Here is a 13,758-nt window from a genome sequence, read left to right on the forward strand (position 1 = left end):
TATATTAGCCTGCATATTTCAGATGTTTTGTTATTGGCTGTGGAGAACTGCCTGAGCTGATTCAGTGCAGCCTGTGCCATAGGCAGCAGGGAGCAGGTCCATTACTCTGCATGACAGACCGGAATGAAGCAGCAGAGCCCCGATGTGGGCAAAACACAACGCTGAACACTGCACTTCCACAACTCCACGCACTCCAGACTCCAAAGACTCCTTCCCCATTCACATTTCCCCAGCAGATCGGATGCAGCACCAGGCCTGGCACGCCGCCTCCACTGGAGTTCAGTGGGAGAAGGGGCTCAGGAGAGGTATGCGCGCCAGAAGCCGACTTCCACCCTGAGCGGCTCCCTCCCCTCCTCTCCCGCGACTCGCTCTTCCAGACTCACCGCGGGCGCTCGCTGCAGCTGTACAATGCACAGCTAAGGTGAAGGAGGGGATCTGATACTTGAAAACAGTGTGATTGTTTTCCTACCATCACACTGACACCTAGAATCAATTTTTCATTTTGTGTTTAGAGGCTATACAAGTTTTTTTGTCTCTTTGGTGTTTTGCGGGGAATAACACAGGCTTCACTTTAATCCTCTATAGAAGGATATACCGTCAAAGTAGTTGATTTGCCTTCAGCGACACAAACCTGCAAACCTGTTTTGATATTTTGGGAAGAAGTTGTTGCAAAATCCCCCCCCCCCCCCCCCAAAAAAAAAAAACCTGCACATACAGTCACCATCAATATCTATAGGAAATCACTTGGAATCACAGTGAGCTCACGATGCTGTGTAGATGAAATGTTTAAGCAGAGATGTGATGAGATATATGTTGATTGCAGACTACTGGCAATTTTTGAAGAGAAAGAGGAGACTGGCTTGGCCGTGTGAATGTTTTTTCTCTTATCTTGATTAGCTGTCTGTGTCAGCCTGAGAATATTCCTGCTCTTAAGTACCCTGTAAATATTCCTGAAGGTGTTTTTAGTTTGCCTCTAACAGTCGCAGGCATGTACAGCAGCTTCTGTGGTGCTGTAAATGTCACTTTCTTTGTTTAGAAAAGACAAACCAAACTTGCTCAGCGGGAAAGAATAATTATACTGTAGATACAGTAAAGCTGCTTATTACAGTGATTGACAAATTGAGAGATCAACAGTATACAATACAAATACTTCAGCGCAAATGCTGATATAATATAATGATTTAGCCGGCAAATGATGATTGAAGGTGCGTGCACTGTGGCAAATTCAAAGTTTTAAATTCTAAAACAATCATCAAAGAAAGTCGTCTTATGAAATTTGAAAGGTTTTCAGTTCCATCTTCCTTTCTTTTGTAGTCAGTGCAGTCACATTCGATAAAAAGGAATATATTACAATATTTATCATCCTGGTGAGGAACACAATCCTGATACGTCCCAAATAACAAAAAAATTTACATATTATTTTTCAAATGATACAGTATCTTATAATGGTCAGATACTGGCAGGGCTCCTATCCTTTAATTCAAACTTTATTTCAGACTCACGAGGGGGTCCAAAGCAATGAAAAGGAGAAATGAAACATAAGAAACTGTTCATGGGTAGGATGACTCGCCAGCGTTTTCTAATAAAGCACAAGTTTAATAAAAGGATTGATCACGTCTAAAGAAGAGGGTGATTAAATGATCCCAGTTGAAACATTTCCTGTGTTTCCAGTGCCTTTCCAAATATACATGCATTATACTCTTTACTGAATTAGAAGCAGCTCCAAAGACTGGAAAGGGGTTGTTTTAAAAAGGTAGAAGAGGAGGGAAATATACTAAAATGCAAATATCTGCATTCAATGAAAGATTAATTTACGGAAGCAAATCAAATGAAACATTAAATCTTCATCTTGTTCTCGCTCTCCTCTCTCGTCTCTGTGCATGCGTGTGTGTGTTTCAGTGTGTGTTTGCTGGCTGTGAGCCCCCTTACTGCTCGCTTTTCATGATTCAGTTTGCAGAACTGGAGCACATAATGAACTATATAGTAAGATATATTTAGAAGAGGAATTTGATTATAATTTGCCTTATTGTCGCGCGCCTCAGTGAGATGTTGTGAATGTGCGTTCGATCCACTCTGCAGGGAAAGAGCCCACTGTATATAGTAACACACCGTGTTCGCACACCCAACGAGGCTCACTGTGATGGAATGGCACACGCTGGTTGAGCAGTGCAGTACAGTGACAGGCCTAACAGTTAATGGCTCAGCAGCGTAGAATACAGCTCCACCAAATGATATGATGTACCGTATTCCTGCGGCTTTGTCTCAGACTCTCTCATTTTCTCCCTGTCTCCGTGTCCTTCCCATTCTTTCCTGCCACATCTTCCTCGCCTTGAAGAAAACAAAAAAAAACAACAACAAAGCCTGGTTTTTCTCCCTCTCCCCATTCATTATTACATTCTCCTTTTCCCTCTTTCCTACTAACAGGTCTGTCTCTCCCCATCTCTCCACACCCCCATCTCTTTTTCTAACCCGTATCCATCTACCTCCCTCATTCGCCCTCTCATTCCACCGTCTTTCTCTGCCTTTTTTCTTTTTTCTGTAGCCCCACACCACACATACACCTGCATGTCCACAGCCTTGTCACTCAAAAGAGCAGCTTTGCCAGTGTATTTGTTTAGGCCAAACACGTATACACATCCCAGTAATCAATATTTCCTTTCCTGCTACTCTTGTCACATATTTTACGCCACCTCCCAGCATCCCAGCCTGCTTCGTCCTCTCCCTTTCTCATCGTGTCCCTACTTTTCCACCCGGCCTCTGTCCTTCAATCCACCGGTCGTCCATATGTCTTATGCCCTGTATTTACAGTACCTTTCTTTTCTATTCATCTCACACAGCTTTCTTTCTTCACCCTCTCTCTTCTTTTCTCTGCCGCTTTTTTTTCCCCATCAAAAAGACTGATCAGGGTCAAGGAATCGGCAGACTGTGACAAAGAGAGGAGAGTCGGATGAAGACTGAGCGAGAAACATGGAGAGGAGGGAAGTGGGAAATAGAGGCGCAGAAAGGGAGAGTGACTTTAGAGGGAATATTATGTCAGCGGGCCTCTGTTAATCAATGCAATTGTGTTTGGTTCCTCAAGCCATGAAATTTGGGAGAAGAGATGGGGAATATGAAAAGACAGAGCACGAGACGAGGCGGGGTGAGAAAGTGAGACGGAAATGGAGAAAGAGAGGGAGGGCAGTTGGCACCAGAAGTAAATTGAAAATGATGTGCTGTGCTTTTGTGTGTCTGCGCGGCTCACATATTAACCCTGCTATCTCCCAGGTAGTCATTATCTTTCCGTATGGCTGTTTGTGCGAGTGTGTGTGTGTATGTTTGTGCGTGCTGCATTAACCCTCGTATCTCTCTATCATTAAGCTGCTCCACGGGCATAGTGTAGCAATGCATTTATCTTGCGAATGTGTGTGTGTGTGTGGTGCGCGCATTCAAACACTGGATGCATGCGTCTGCGCTTGGATGCAGCTGTGTGAGGCCGAATGTGTTTACAGTGATCTTAATTGTTGTTATCATTCATGCAGCACAATAACCACCTCCGCCCCCATCTTTGTCTCAGTCTGCTATTAACTCTCTCTCCTTCTCAACCTGCTTCCCTCCAACGGCCAGTTTCTATTTTTCCTCATATTGTTCCTTCTCAGCCTGCAGCCTAAATAGCACCCATTTCATCTTCTCTCTGTCTTGCTTTTCTTCCCTCTATTGTTTTTCCCCCTGCATTCCGTACTCCGTGTCCAGTATTTTTCTCTAGCCAAAGCTAACTTTTATTACCCAATGATTGGATTCAGAATTCATTACCCTGTCTAGCCTGTATGCAATCTCTGATCAGTTTCAGTCTTTCTCTCTCTCCTTCACACTTTCTCCGTCTACACCTCCGTCCTCTGTCCTCCTCCCTTTTCGCTCTTGATTTGATGGCCTCTGTACTGGACATTACTGAAAAAATAAAACACCTGAGTCTAACTTAATCGCTTCCTCTCTTGCTTCTTCTTCTTCACCTTCTTCTTCTTCTACTCCTCTCTCTCTCTCTTTCAGGCACCCTCTCTTAGTGCGATATATATCTGCCTCCCCCCCTCGGCAGGTTGCCATGGTCGCCATACCTACTCTCTCTCTCCTATTGGTCCTGGCAGAGTGGGCAGGTCTGGTGGACGCCTCCCCCCACCTCCTGCTCCGGCCCAGCCCGCGGGAGCGTGATGCAGGGGCCATGATGAACTTCAACATCGCCGTGATCCACGCCGGTGCTACGGTGCAGGCGGAGGCAGCAGTGGCGGGGCCTGGAGGAAGGGTGCTCTACCCCGGCTTCGGCCGGGTATACGGCTCCCTGGGGGAGAGCGTAGTCACCCAGTGGGGCTCTGCTAACGTCATCTGGCTACAGGTTGGACACTGTCTCCTCTACTAACAGCTCATTCAGCCTTACTTGAAGGAAAGGAATAACAATGACCATCCATTATTCATACTCACTTCCAATATTTGAGCTGAATGTGCAGCAACTGCTGGCGTTGAGTGAGCCCCGCTGAATGAGCACGCGCCTGGCAGCTTGTAGTGTTAGCCAGACATGTCATGCATACTACAGACACTTTCCATATCAATAACACCAAGCCAAGACACACTCCACTAGCTGGTCAATTCCCTCTGTATTTATCCCTGTCTATCTTCATTTCCCAGGTGAATGACAGTAGTCCTAAGACGGTGCTGTCCCAGCTGTGTGAGCTGCTGGCGGCGCGGCCCCTGCAGGGTCTGGTTTATGAAGAGGAGAGGCCACCTCGCACGGCCTGGGGTCCTTTAGCCCCCATGCTGGAGTTTGTCTCTGCGCAAACAGGACTGCCCATTGTGGCTGTAGGAGGGGGAGCGGGGCTGGGGAGGATGCCACAGGTAGGAGGAGGGTGGTTGGGGTTGGGGTGGGAGAGTGAGGGGGAAGTGATTGCAGCTTGTGTGTGAATGTGTGTAAGACAGAGAAAGGACAGAATCAGAGAAATACAAGAGGTCAGTTGTCCCAGATGTATGACACATATAATTAGGTGCGTGCTGTATACTGAAGCAGTATGGATTGACAGCACTATGAATGAAGTATAAAAGGGAGAGCTGCTTAGATTGCCATAACAACTTACAGTGTCACAATGTCGCACATCCTCTCTGTGAAGAAAAGGTTTGGGGAAGTGCCGGTGGGACGGAGGGGAAGCTGAAGGTCAGGGTCGCTGATCTGCCGAAACTCTGCAGTGTTTGATCTGTAAATGGCACCAACTGGGGCTGTCGCTCTGCCTCTGATGTTCCTGGAAGGGAGGCAATGAGCAGACGTGTGTGTGTGCATGAATGAATAAGAGAGTGTTTGTGTACTGTACATTTGTGTGTGAGTGTGCATGCACCAGAGAAACTAGAGTCACATGCTTCTCACCACCAAAGAGGGGGAGAAAAGAATCAAAAAACATTGCGTTTGAGCTTACAAATAACTTGTTTTAACCATTTACACTTGAGGAATTAAATTGTAGCACTTTGATGAACTTCCTTTGAAGATGTACCCTTGCCTAGTCCTCACCCCCTCCCATCCCCTGAACAGACTTTTTAGAAACACTCCCTTCTGGACGTCATAGGAGAATTCATGCAACAATCCTAGCTGTTTCAGCCCTGCGGCTGCACAAGTGGTGCTGCTCCATAAAAACTTCAAGCCCCATGATGCCATGATGTTGTTGTGCATAAAGATGGAGCAGTCTGGAGAGTTGTAGTTCTTTGTAGTCAAAATGCTGTCTGTTACTTTCTCACTTTATTGTTGCTGCATTTTAGACACAGTACAACTGCAGAGGATGTATTTCTACAGTGAGATTTTAAACCAAATCTGCTGCTCTTTTCCCCAAATCAGGAATCAGGTTCCATCTTTCTCCAGTTCAGCTCCTCTACTGCCCTCCAATTAGAGGTCATCTTTGAGGTGCTTGAGGAGTATGACTGGACTGCCTTTTCTGTGGTGTCCACGCGTCACCATGGCTACCAGGACTTCCTGTCTGTGGTGGAGGGCCTGACGGACGGTTCGTTCATCGGCTGGGAGAAGAAGAGTGTGGTGATCCTGAACGTGACCGACGACCCTGGGGGGGCACGCACGCGCAGGCTGCTGAAGGAGAACGAGGCGCAGGTGAGACAGGGGGGAGGGAGGGGGGAAAGGGGGGAGGAAAGGGGAGGAAGTGCTGCGAGTATCATTGGGGGGCCTCCTTTCTGACAGGTGGCTTCCCAGCTTTTTCCTTCCTTCTTCGTCTCTCCCTCTGTCCCTCCACATCTCTCTCTCCCCTCTCTCCTCTATCCCTCTGTTCTTCTCTTTCCCCTCCCATCTGCAAAGGCATTAAGAGTTCAAGGGTAAAACAAAAAAAACACGAGTCAATCTCATTTGCCAGCGGGTTGTCGTCGAAGATAATGTGCAAAATGCGAAATAAGTTAACGACCTTACAGTTTTCCCCTTGTTGGAATAAACGTCCACACTGTCCGCCAGTTTCACAAATATCAGCTTATTGTAGTTCTTCATGGAAGATAGTGTAAATCATCACTGAGTGAAATATTCATGGTTTATACACACATTTCCCCCAAATTAAACTCAATCTAGGATCTTTGGAAACTCTGAGGTGTCCACTAGACTTAAGGTAAAAGGTCTGTGAACTATGTTTGCCTGCACAACGTGAGTTATCAGTCAGAGACTGTCAATTATATCATCACATTCTCTAATTCATGATTCCATTTTGATCCAGATGTAACCTAATTAGTAACCATTAGTATTTCTTCACCCTCTACTTTTTAAAAAAAAATTTCATTCTAGTCACCTTCTCTCTATTAATCTATATAGAGTTGTTACTTGATATCTTGACAGAAACTCGCCTTACATTTCAAATTCACATTGATTCATTATTGAGCAGAATGACTTGTGGTTTTGGCTTGTACCTCTGGTGTGTTTTATCCCTTCATATTGTATGCCTGCTCCCTCTCCTATCACGCTGCCTTGCTCGATCTTCCCTTCCTTTCCTTACTTCCTTCAAACTTCCAGCCTCACTTCCTCTTGCTCCTCTTAACGTGTTTTCTTTCCCTCAACACTTCCTTTATCATTTTGTATCTTCTTAAACCTCCTCTTTGACCCCATGATCCACCTGTTCAATTTTTCATCTCCGTGTTCTCATGCTTCGTCCGCTCCCTCCTTTCCCCTCTGCCTCCCCTCCTGCGTTTTCTTTGCCTGGAGACAAGCTCTCTCTCCTCTGTTGCCTTCCTGCTCACCTCCATCTCTGTATGGCTGTCTTTGACTCCTTCAGTCCACCCGTCCATCCCTCTATGCTGCATGTCGTCCCGGCCACGGGCTCTGATCTCCGTTGGCTCGGTTTAGTCTGGGTCTCAATGTCATCGCTAATGTCCCAGCATGGTCACTGCAGCTCTGCGTGTGTGTGCGTGACTGTGTGTGTGTGCGCTTGTGTAGTGGATTCCTTAGACTCCACTCTGCTACTGTCATTGTTAATATAACATACTGCCAGCGACGGGTTGCCTGTACGCAGTGCTTGCTTTTTAACCCTCTTGCTTTTCACAACCACCCCCCATCCCCCTCCTTTTTTAGCTTTTCTCTACTGCAGGGCTAATAAATGCTTGTGATCGCTTAGTGATGCTGTGTATCTTTGCATTACATGCTCTCTCTCTTTTTTCTCTCCCTCTGCCACATTTCTAGTTATGTCCTCTACATTATAGATGGCCTGACGCAGGTCTCTGGGTCAATTTCTACTCAAATCTCTCACTGTCGATCTTTTGTTCCATTCCTCTTCCAGCTTCTGCCTTGTCAGTATTTCTTCTGCTCTCTTTCTCTCTGTTGTATGTTCCTCTCTTTCTCCATTTCCCGTCTTTAGATATTGTGTGTGTCTGTTTATAACTCTGATTCTCTCCTTCCCTCCTTAATTCAGTCTCCCTCTCTGTCCGTCGCCCTCTTTCTCCCTCCGCCCTCCTCCCCCTCTGTCACTCTCATTCCCTGCCTAATTCACTGGAGCTTTATTGGCATACAGGCAGGATTGTTTTGCCAAGCCATTACAGTTCAAAATTCAATGAAGGCGCAATTCTGAAAATGTGCTTTCAGTCTGTTTCCCTGACTCCCACCCCCCCTCCACAAAAGTGTTGTCTTCTTTTTTTTTGTCCTTCAATTCCCCTTTGTCTATTTTCTTCATTCTGTGGTTTATTATGTACTTCTTTAATTTGCTCTTACTCTCTCTTTCTTTATATGTATTTGTCAGCATTTAACCCCCACCCACCCCTTTCCACTCAGCTCAGCTCAGCACAGCTCAGCTGTATCTTCCTCTTGTCGATCCACTCCTTCTCTCTCCATTTCCCCTCTAACCCCATAAAACCCTCTTTGGACAATTTCTACCCCACAACGCCCTCCTCCACTGCCCTTACCTCAGCACTTGCAGCAGAGAGCTCATCCAGTGTCACTGCTCTGTCTTTATATGTTGAATTTCTCTCTTTTTAATGTTTTCTTCTCTCCTTCTCCCAAGCCACACTCCATCATCCCAGCCCTTCTTTTTCGCAAATATCTCTTATCTCTCCAGGCCCTGATTTCACCAAAATATGTCATCCTTTGCTTTTCTCCGCCATCCCCGCTCCTCGTTTTCCATTCTCCAAGGAGTGACTTTTCTGTTTTCAAACCTCTGATTACTTCCCTCCATCCGCTCGTTTTGCCCACCTCCATCTCCTGTTGTCTCCGGGTCTTCTCTTTGCCCTGCTTTTAATAACACATGTCAGAGTTTAACCTCTTCCCCCTCGTTTTCCCTCAGGTGTGTTTGGTTTAACTGCCCTCCCCTTCCTGCTTCCCCGCCTCCACCTCTCTATTTCTCGGCTCAGCCACTTACAGTTGTTTCATGTTCTCCTTCTTGTTTTACTCCTGTTTTCATTATTCATAACTGTAACTTGTTTCATCAGGCCCCAGCTCATTAAGCACTGACCCCCATTGCCTCCTGCACCTCCTGGTTAGCACACATCACATTCAGCTGTGCTGTCTTCCCTCTTTTTTTTTTTCTGCTTCTTCTTCTGCATCATATGTCGACTCCCAATGGACTTTACCACATCAGCTTTCAGCTATCTTTCCTCTTAACTCCCCCAGCATCCTTGTCTTTTCTTAATATGGCCTTTTCTATCCAACCTCCTCCCCTGCCGTTCAGGTGCACCTCTGCTCCAGCTCTATCTTTCTCCCCTTACTTCTCCCACCCTCTGTCTCTCTCCATGTCTGCCCCTGTCCCCTCCTTATCTCACTAGCGTGTATGTGTGTGTGTGTCTCCCCTCGTCCCTGTTCCCTCCCTGCACTTCCTGCTGTCCTCCAGGTACGTTTGCTGTACTGCTCCCAGGAGGAGGCTGAGCTGGTTTTCCGAGCCGCCTGGGCCGCCGGTCAGGCCGGAGCCTCGCACATGTGGTTCGCTGTGGGCCCAGCTCTCTCAGGTTTGGGCATGGAGAACTTGCCGCGGGCTCTGTTTGCCGTGCGGCCCCAGGGCTGGAGGGACGAGCCTCGTCGGAGGATTGCTCGGGGTGTGTCGGTGCTGACTCATGGGGCAGTGGCGACACGCAAGGATTATGGGACCACAGGCGGGCCGAACTTTGTCACCAACTGCATGACGGATGCCAATCAGACCCAGAGACTGCGCGGCAGGATGAGGTGAGTGAGAATGAGAAGAGGGAATGTGAAGTGGGAAGCATGAGTGTATAGAGCTTTTTGGGTGCAACTGTAAGGCAATTCCCCCCCCCCCCCAAAAAAAAAAAATGTTAAAAATGAAGAAATCGAATTGGAGACAAAATAAGGTGTATTCTAAGAAATGAGTTGATTCAGTGCCAGAATAGGCTGGAAGGTGTATGGGTGGAGTTGGCAGATACAGTGTCAGAGAGCAGGCTCAGAGGGGATATCTGAATTTGGAGCTGGCTATCATCCATGCAAAATAGATGTTGTTGGTGCGTGTAGTTGTGAGTTGGCAAAATTACCCCAGCATCTGTAGCAAGCGGACCATGTCTCATGTATATTAATGAGCCGGCTTTAATATATTCCTCGTAGGCTGTGCAAACAGGCAGCGGCACACTCTAACAGGTAGTCCGACTGGTTCTGGTTATCATCTTTTTAATGCCCGTCATTCTTGATCCACATATGGAGCATACACGCGATACTGAATAGAGAAGTTTATTCAGTCTGAAGATGAGCCTGTAACATGTAATGAATTAGTTTATTTGCAGTCAATTTTGTAAATGAGTCACAGCACAAACAGTTTGCAATTAAATGGGGGATGATTAATAGATTGGCCCTTCTTGGTTTATAAGCTATGTCCAAGAAACAGAGCAGGAAGATGTTTTCATTTTCATATTTTTGCAGTGCTACCTGCTGTTCACTGTCTGTAACTGCAAGCTGTTGTTCCATGAGGGTTTCTGTCATGGGGAAAAAAAAAAGGTTTGAGGTTTTCTGTTTTGAAGCCCGCAAGATGACATGAGGAGACAATTAGGGCACCGTCCTGTGTGATTATCAGACAAATATAGAGCTTGCAGCCGATGCAGAGAGCAGCAGTTGTTTGACTTCAAAGGTCCTGACAATTCTGTGCCTCTGATCATTTGTCTGTAGATTTGATTAACAGACAAGCCCTCTGTGTCACCACAGAGGTGCTTTGACTTAGTTTCAAACAGGAGAGAATAGGGCAGGCTCACGGTTGCATCAAAAGCAGTCTTGTGATTTCTATTTTCTCCTCATCTCCTCAAGAAAGCAATTAGTTAATTTACTAATAATAGTCTTTTTTCTGTCATTTACTTACCGTCTGCCTTCTCCTTGTGCATATATCCATCACCATGCAGGTATTTCAGCAACATCACGCTTGGTGGTCGAGACTACTCCTTCAATAGTGATGGCTACCTGTCCAACCCCTTCCTGGATGTAATTTCCTGGACACCTGGACGTGGATGGGAAGATGTAAGGACATGACATCAGTTCTTTTATTTCCAATCATTTGCTCTGAGTGGCACTCTAAAAGAGAAAATGGCGTGCTTTCTGTTGAATCACAGGATACACTTGATTGTATATTATTTTGCTGTCTCCAAAAACTGCCTGAATCTTCGGATTGTTGAAAAACTGTGATTTTGGCCTCTCTAAAGAACCACAAGGACGGAGGTGTCAAGAAATGGAACCCAGAGCAGGTTTTTGTGCTGATTCGAGCAACATTCTTGAGTCTTAATCTCTCAGTGTGAGTTAGAGGAGCAGATCTGTGCTGCTTGGCATCTGAAATAAGAATATAAACCTGACAGTGAGAATAGTCGTGTCACAGGGGTGAATTTTCATGTTACGTTCACAACGACTATAAGTGCCTGAGGCAGAGGACAGAAGCCTGCTGCTGAACATTTGACCGTTCTTTATGTCGTCCTACTGATCACTTTTTGCAGTCTCTGTATTTTCTGGTTAAAGTGTGCATGCATGGACATGGACATGGTCACGGACACACACACACACACACAATTTGACTAGTCCAAATTTTAAACCCTCATTTAAACAATGAAAATTGCACATCCCTGGCTGATCTGAGTCTTCAAAAGCTTGCTACGTTATCAATCTATTAGTTGCTTGTTAATTCAAATTCAAGTTTCAAAAATGTGAAAATTTGCGTTTTTGATTTTACATCAGTCTAAATTCAATATTTTGGGGTTTTGGACTATTGGTCAAGCAATATGAAGACACTGACATGGATCAATCAATTGTGATGGATCAATTAATCATCAAAGAAAATTAAAGGATACAGTCACATGTTTTCAAGTCTGTCTTACAGTATATGTGCATGCCTTATAAGCTTCAGCCATGTGAGTTATCCAAATGAAAAGGTTTTCCTTTACAGTTACAATCTCTATACTACCAAAGTCTGTGACTCCCTGAGCAGTGTTCAGTTGCTCAGATGCAGCAGAGGGATGGTAACACAAAAAGGGAACTTTGAACAATGAGACTGTAACTTTGGAAGACACCCAATTGGTTAAACTAAATGAGGTTGTTGGAGCTTCACATACTGTAGATTTGGCTGAATTTTGGAATGCATTTTATACACAATGAGGACTGTGGATATTGTTCTCATGTCTTACATCACTGGATTTCTTCGCACTTGGAAGAGATACATCACAGTCAGTATATGGGAGTATTATTTTGTTTCTAAATGTACAAATGGGTCACACAGAATTGCATTTAGACAGAAAAATGTGAGGCTATTCCTGAGTCGATAATGAAAATAATCAATAGCTGCAGCAGACCTGCAGTCAAACACATTTACTCATATATTTCAGTCTTTGTCATTTTGCTGAAAGCAGTGTTCTGATGTGGCTCTGATCAATAGCTGCTGAATTGTTTTTACTTGCTGCCTGTGTTTTCATTTGTTTTACTGTGAAATGAAATGCAGATTTAAATAGTGCTGAAGATTTCTGTGTGTCTTTACCATCTGGTTGTAGACTCCCCATTGTTTTCTGTGTTTGAGTGTCTTGTCTACATAACTGCATGCGCATCTCCCAAGCACCAGTACCCCTGGCATGTCATGCATATTCTATAAAGCTGTGGTTTGTTCAGAAATCCTTAATGCGAAGCCTTGTCACCTGTTGGAGATGTTTTCCCTTTAATGCGCCGGGATTTTACCCTTGTCAGCGTCAGAAGAGAGAGAGAGCGGTGCTCATTTTCACAACCGCACACCAGCACCTCAGCGCCACACTGCACATACATAAAGGCACCCAGCACTCTCAGTACGTAGTCTGTGACCGAACATAATCACAAACACCGCACAAATACAAATACCGCTGTACCCACACAAGTTATGCACACACACATGCACAAACACACACATTGGTGGTTCTCAGCCTCCTGCTGGTTTCAATAGCCCACCAGAGTCCAGTCTCAGCGTGTCGTAACATGCTGACTCCAGCCATATCCCTCAAATCCCTTTCAATTAGAAGCTCCTGTGTTGGTCCTTCGACTCCGTGCAAACCCCCCCCCCCCCCCACACACACACGCTTAGAACTTAAACACGGACAACCACATGTGTGTGCACACAAATGAAAGCACATACTGTAAGCTTACACACATATGCTTACACTCTTCTTGCATAAACCCTCTTGCATACACACACCCACAATGAGGATAAGATGCCTGTATCTGCCTATTATGCACATCCACGCTGTTGGCTCTCCCTGAATATTTAATGTTCTCTTTACAATGACTGCACCATTACCTAGAGCCCGGAAGCACCCAGCTTAGCTTACTGAAACACTGCAGACTAGTACTGAAGGTTGTCCAGTATTAGCATGGCTTGTTTCAGATACGGATACAGCACACAGAGCTAGAGGTTCCAGGATATTACCAGAATTTAATGAACATTTATTAACTCAGATGCTAAAGGACGTTTTAGATTAAAGTGGCTCCCGGTCTTCAAACTTTTGCTCCAAAAAAGAATAGTTTCTCTGCCTGAAATATCTGTCATTGCGGTTCCTTTTTTTCTGAAGTTTTTGAGTGGGTTTTTCTGGGTATTTGTCTGATAGAGAGTAGTGTGTTCACCTATAAGCTCTATCTGTTTCCAGTCTGTGTTCCCTGAGTGTGTTTTGATTGAATGTCTTTTGCGGAGCTGCGGTCGAAGTGCAGTCAAAATACTGTCATCGTTGCCACCTCCTCCTCTACTCTCTGCCAGAGCTTGCATTACACAGACAGGCAGGCTGCACAAAGCTGCCAAACTTTACTTCACTCTACTGGCCTGCTTAAGCACCCACATTCATGTGTATATGTGTGTGTGT

The 13,758-nt window shown here is 45.4% G+C and overlaps 2 protein-coding genes across 4 annotated transcripts in view; one reads left to right on the top strand and one right to left on the bottom strand.

Moving 5' to 3' along the window:
• The window catches only part of pitpnc1b (phosphatidylinositol transfer protein cytoplasmic 1b), a 54,832-nt gene extending 43,931 nt beyond the window's left edge, over positions 1 to 10,901 (bottom strand). The window contains exons 1-4 of one of the 3 annotated variants that reach the window (XM_037075230.1): positions 10,767 to 10,901; positions 10,343 to 10,389; positions 9,955 to 10,168; positions 5,097 to 5,258 (exon numbers count right to left, since the gene is read on the bottom strand). The gene's annotated coding sequence lies outside the window, so the exon portion shown is untranslated. The remainder of the gene's footprint in view (positions 1 to 5,096; positions 5,259 to 9,954; positions 10,169 to 10,342; positions 10,390 to 10,766) is intronic. The other 2 variants (XM_037075231.1, XM_037075229.1) reach the window with 2 other exon arrangements.
• Positions 1 to 13,758, top strand: part of LOC119005709 (glutamate receptor ionotropic, NMDA 2D) — a 51,427-nt gene that overhangs the window by 12,780 nt on the left and 24,889 nt on the right. The window contains exons 2-6 of the mRNA XM_037073576.1: positions 4,024 to 4,363; positions 4,654 to 4,860; positions 5,843 to 6,190; positions 9,108 to 9,634; positions 10,744 to 10,921. Of these exons, the coding sequence (XP_036929471.1) occupies positions 4,076 to 4,363; positions 4,654 to 4,860; positions 5,843 to 6,190; positions 9,108 to 9,634; positions 10,744 to 10,921 (1,548 nt within the window). The 5' untranslated portion in view covers positions 4,024 to 4,075. The remainder of the gene's footprint in view (positions 1 to 4,023; positions 4,364 to 4,653; positions 4,861 to 5,842; positions 6,191 to 9,107; positions 9,635 to 10,743; positions 10,922 to 13,758) is intronic.

This window comes from Acanthopagrus latus, chromosome 17 (assembly GCF_904848185.1).
Source record: "Acanthopagrus latus isolate v.2019 chromosome 17, fAcaLat1.1, whole genome shotgun sequence".
Lineage (NCBI taxonomy): Eukaryota > Metazoa > Chordata > Actinopteri > Spariformes > Sparidae > Acanthopagrus > Acanthopagrus latus.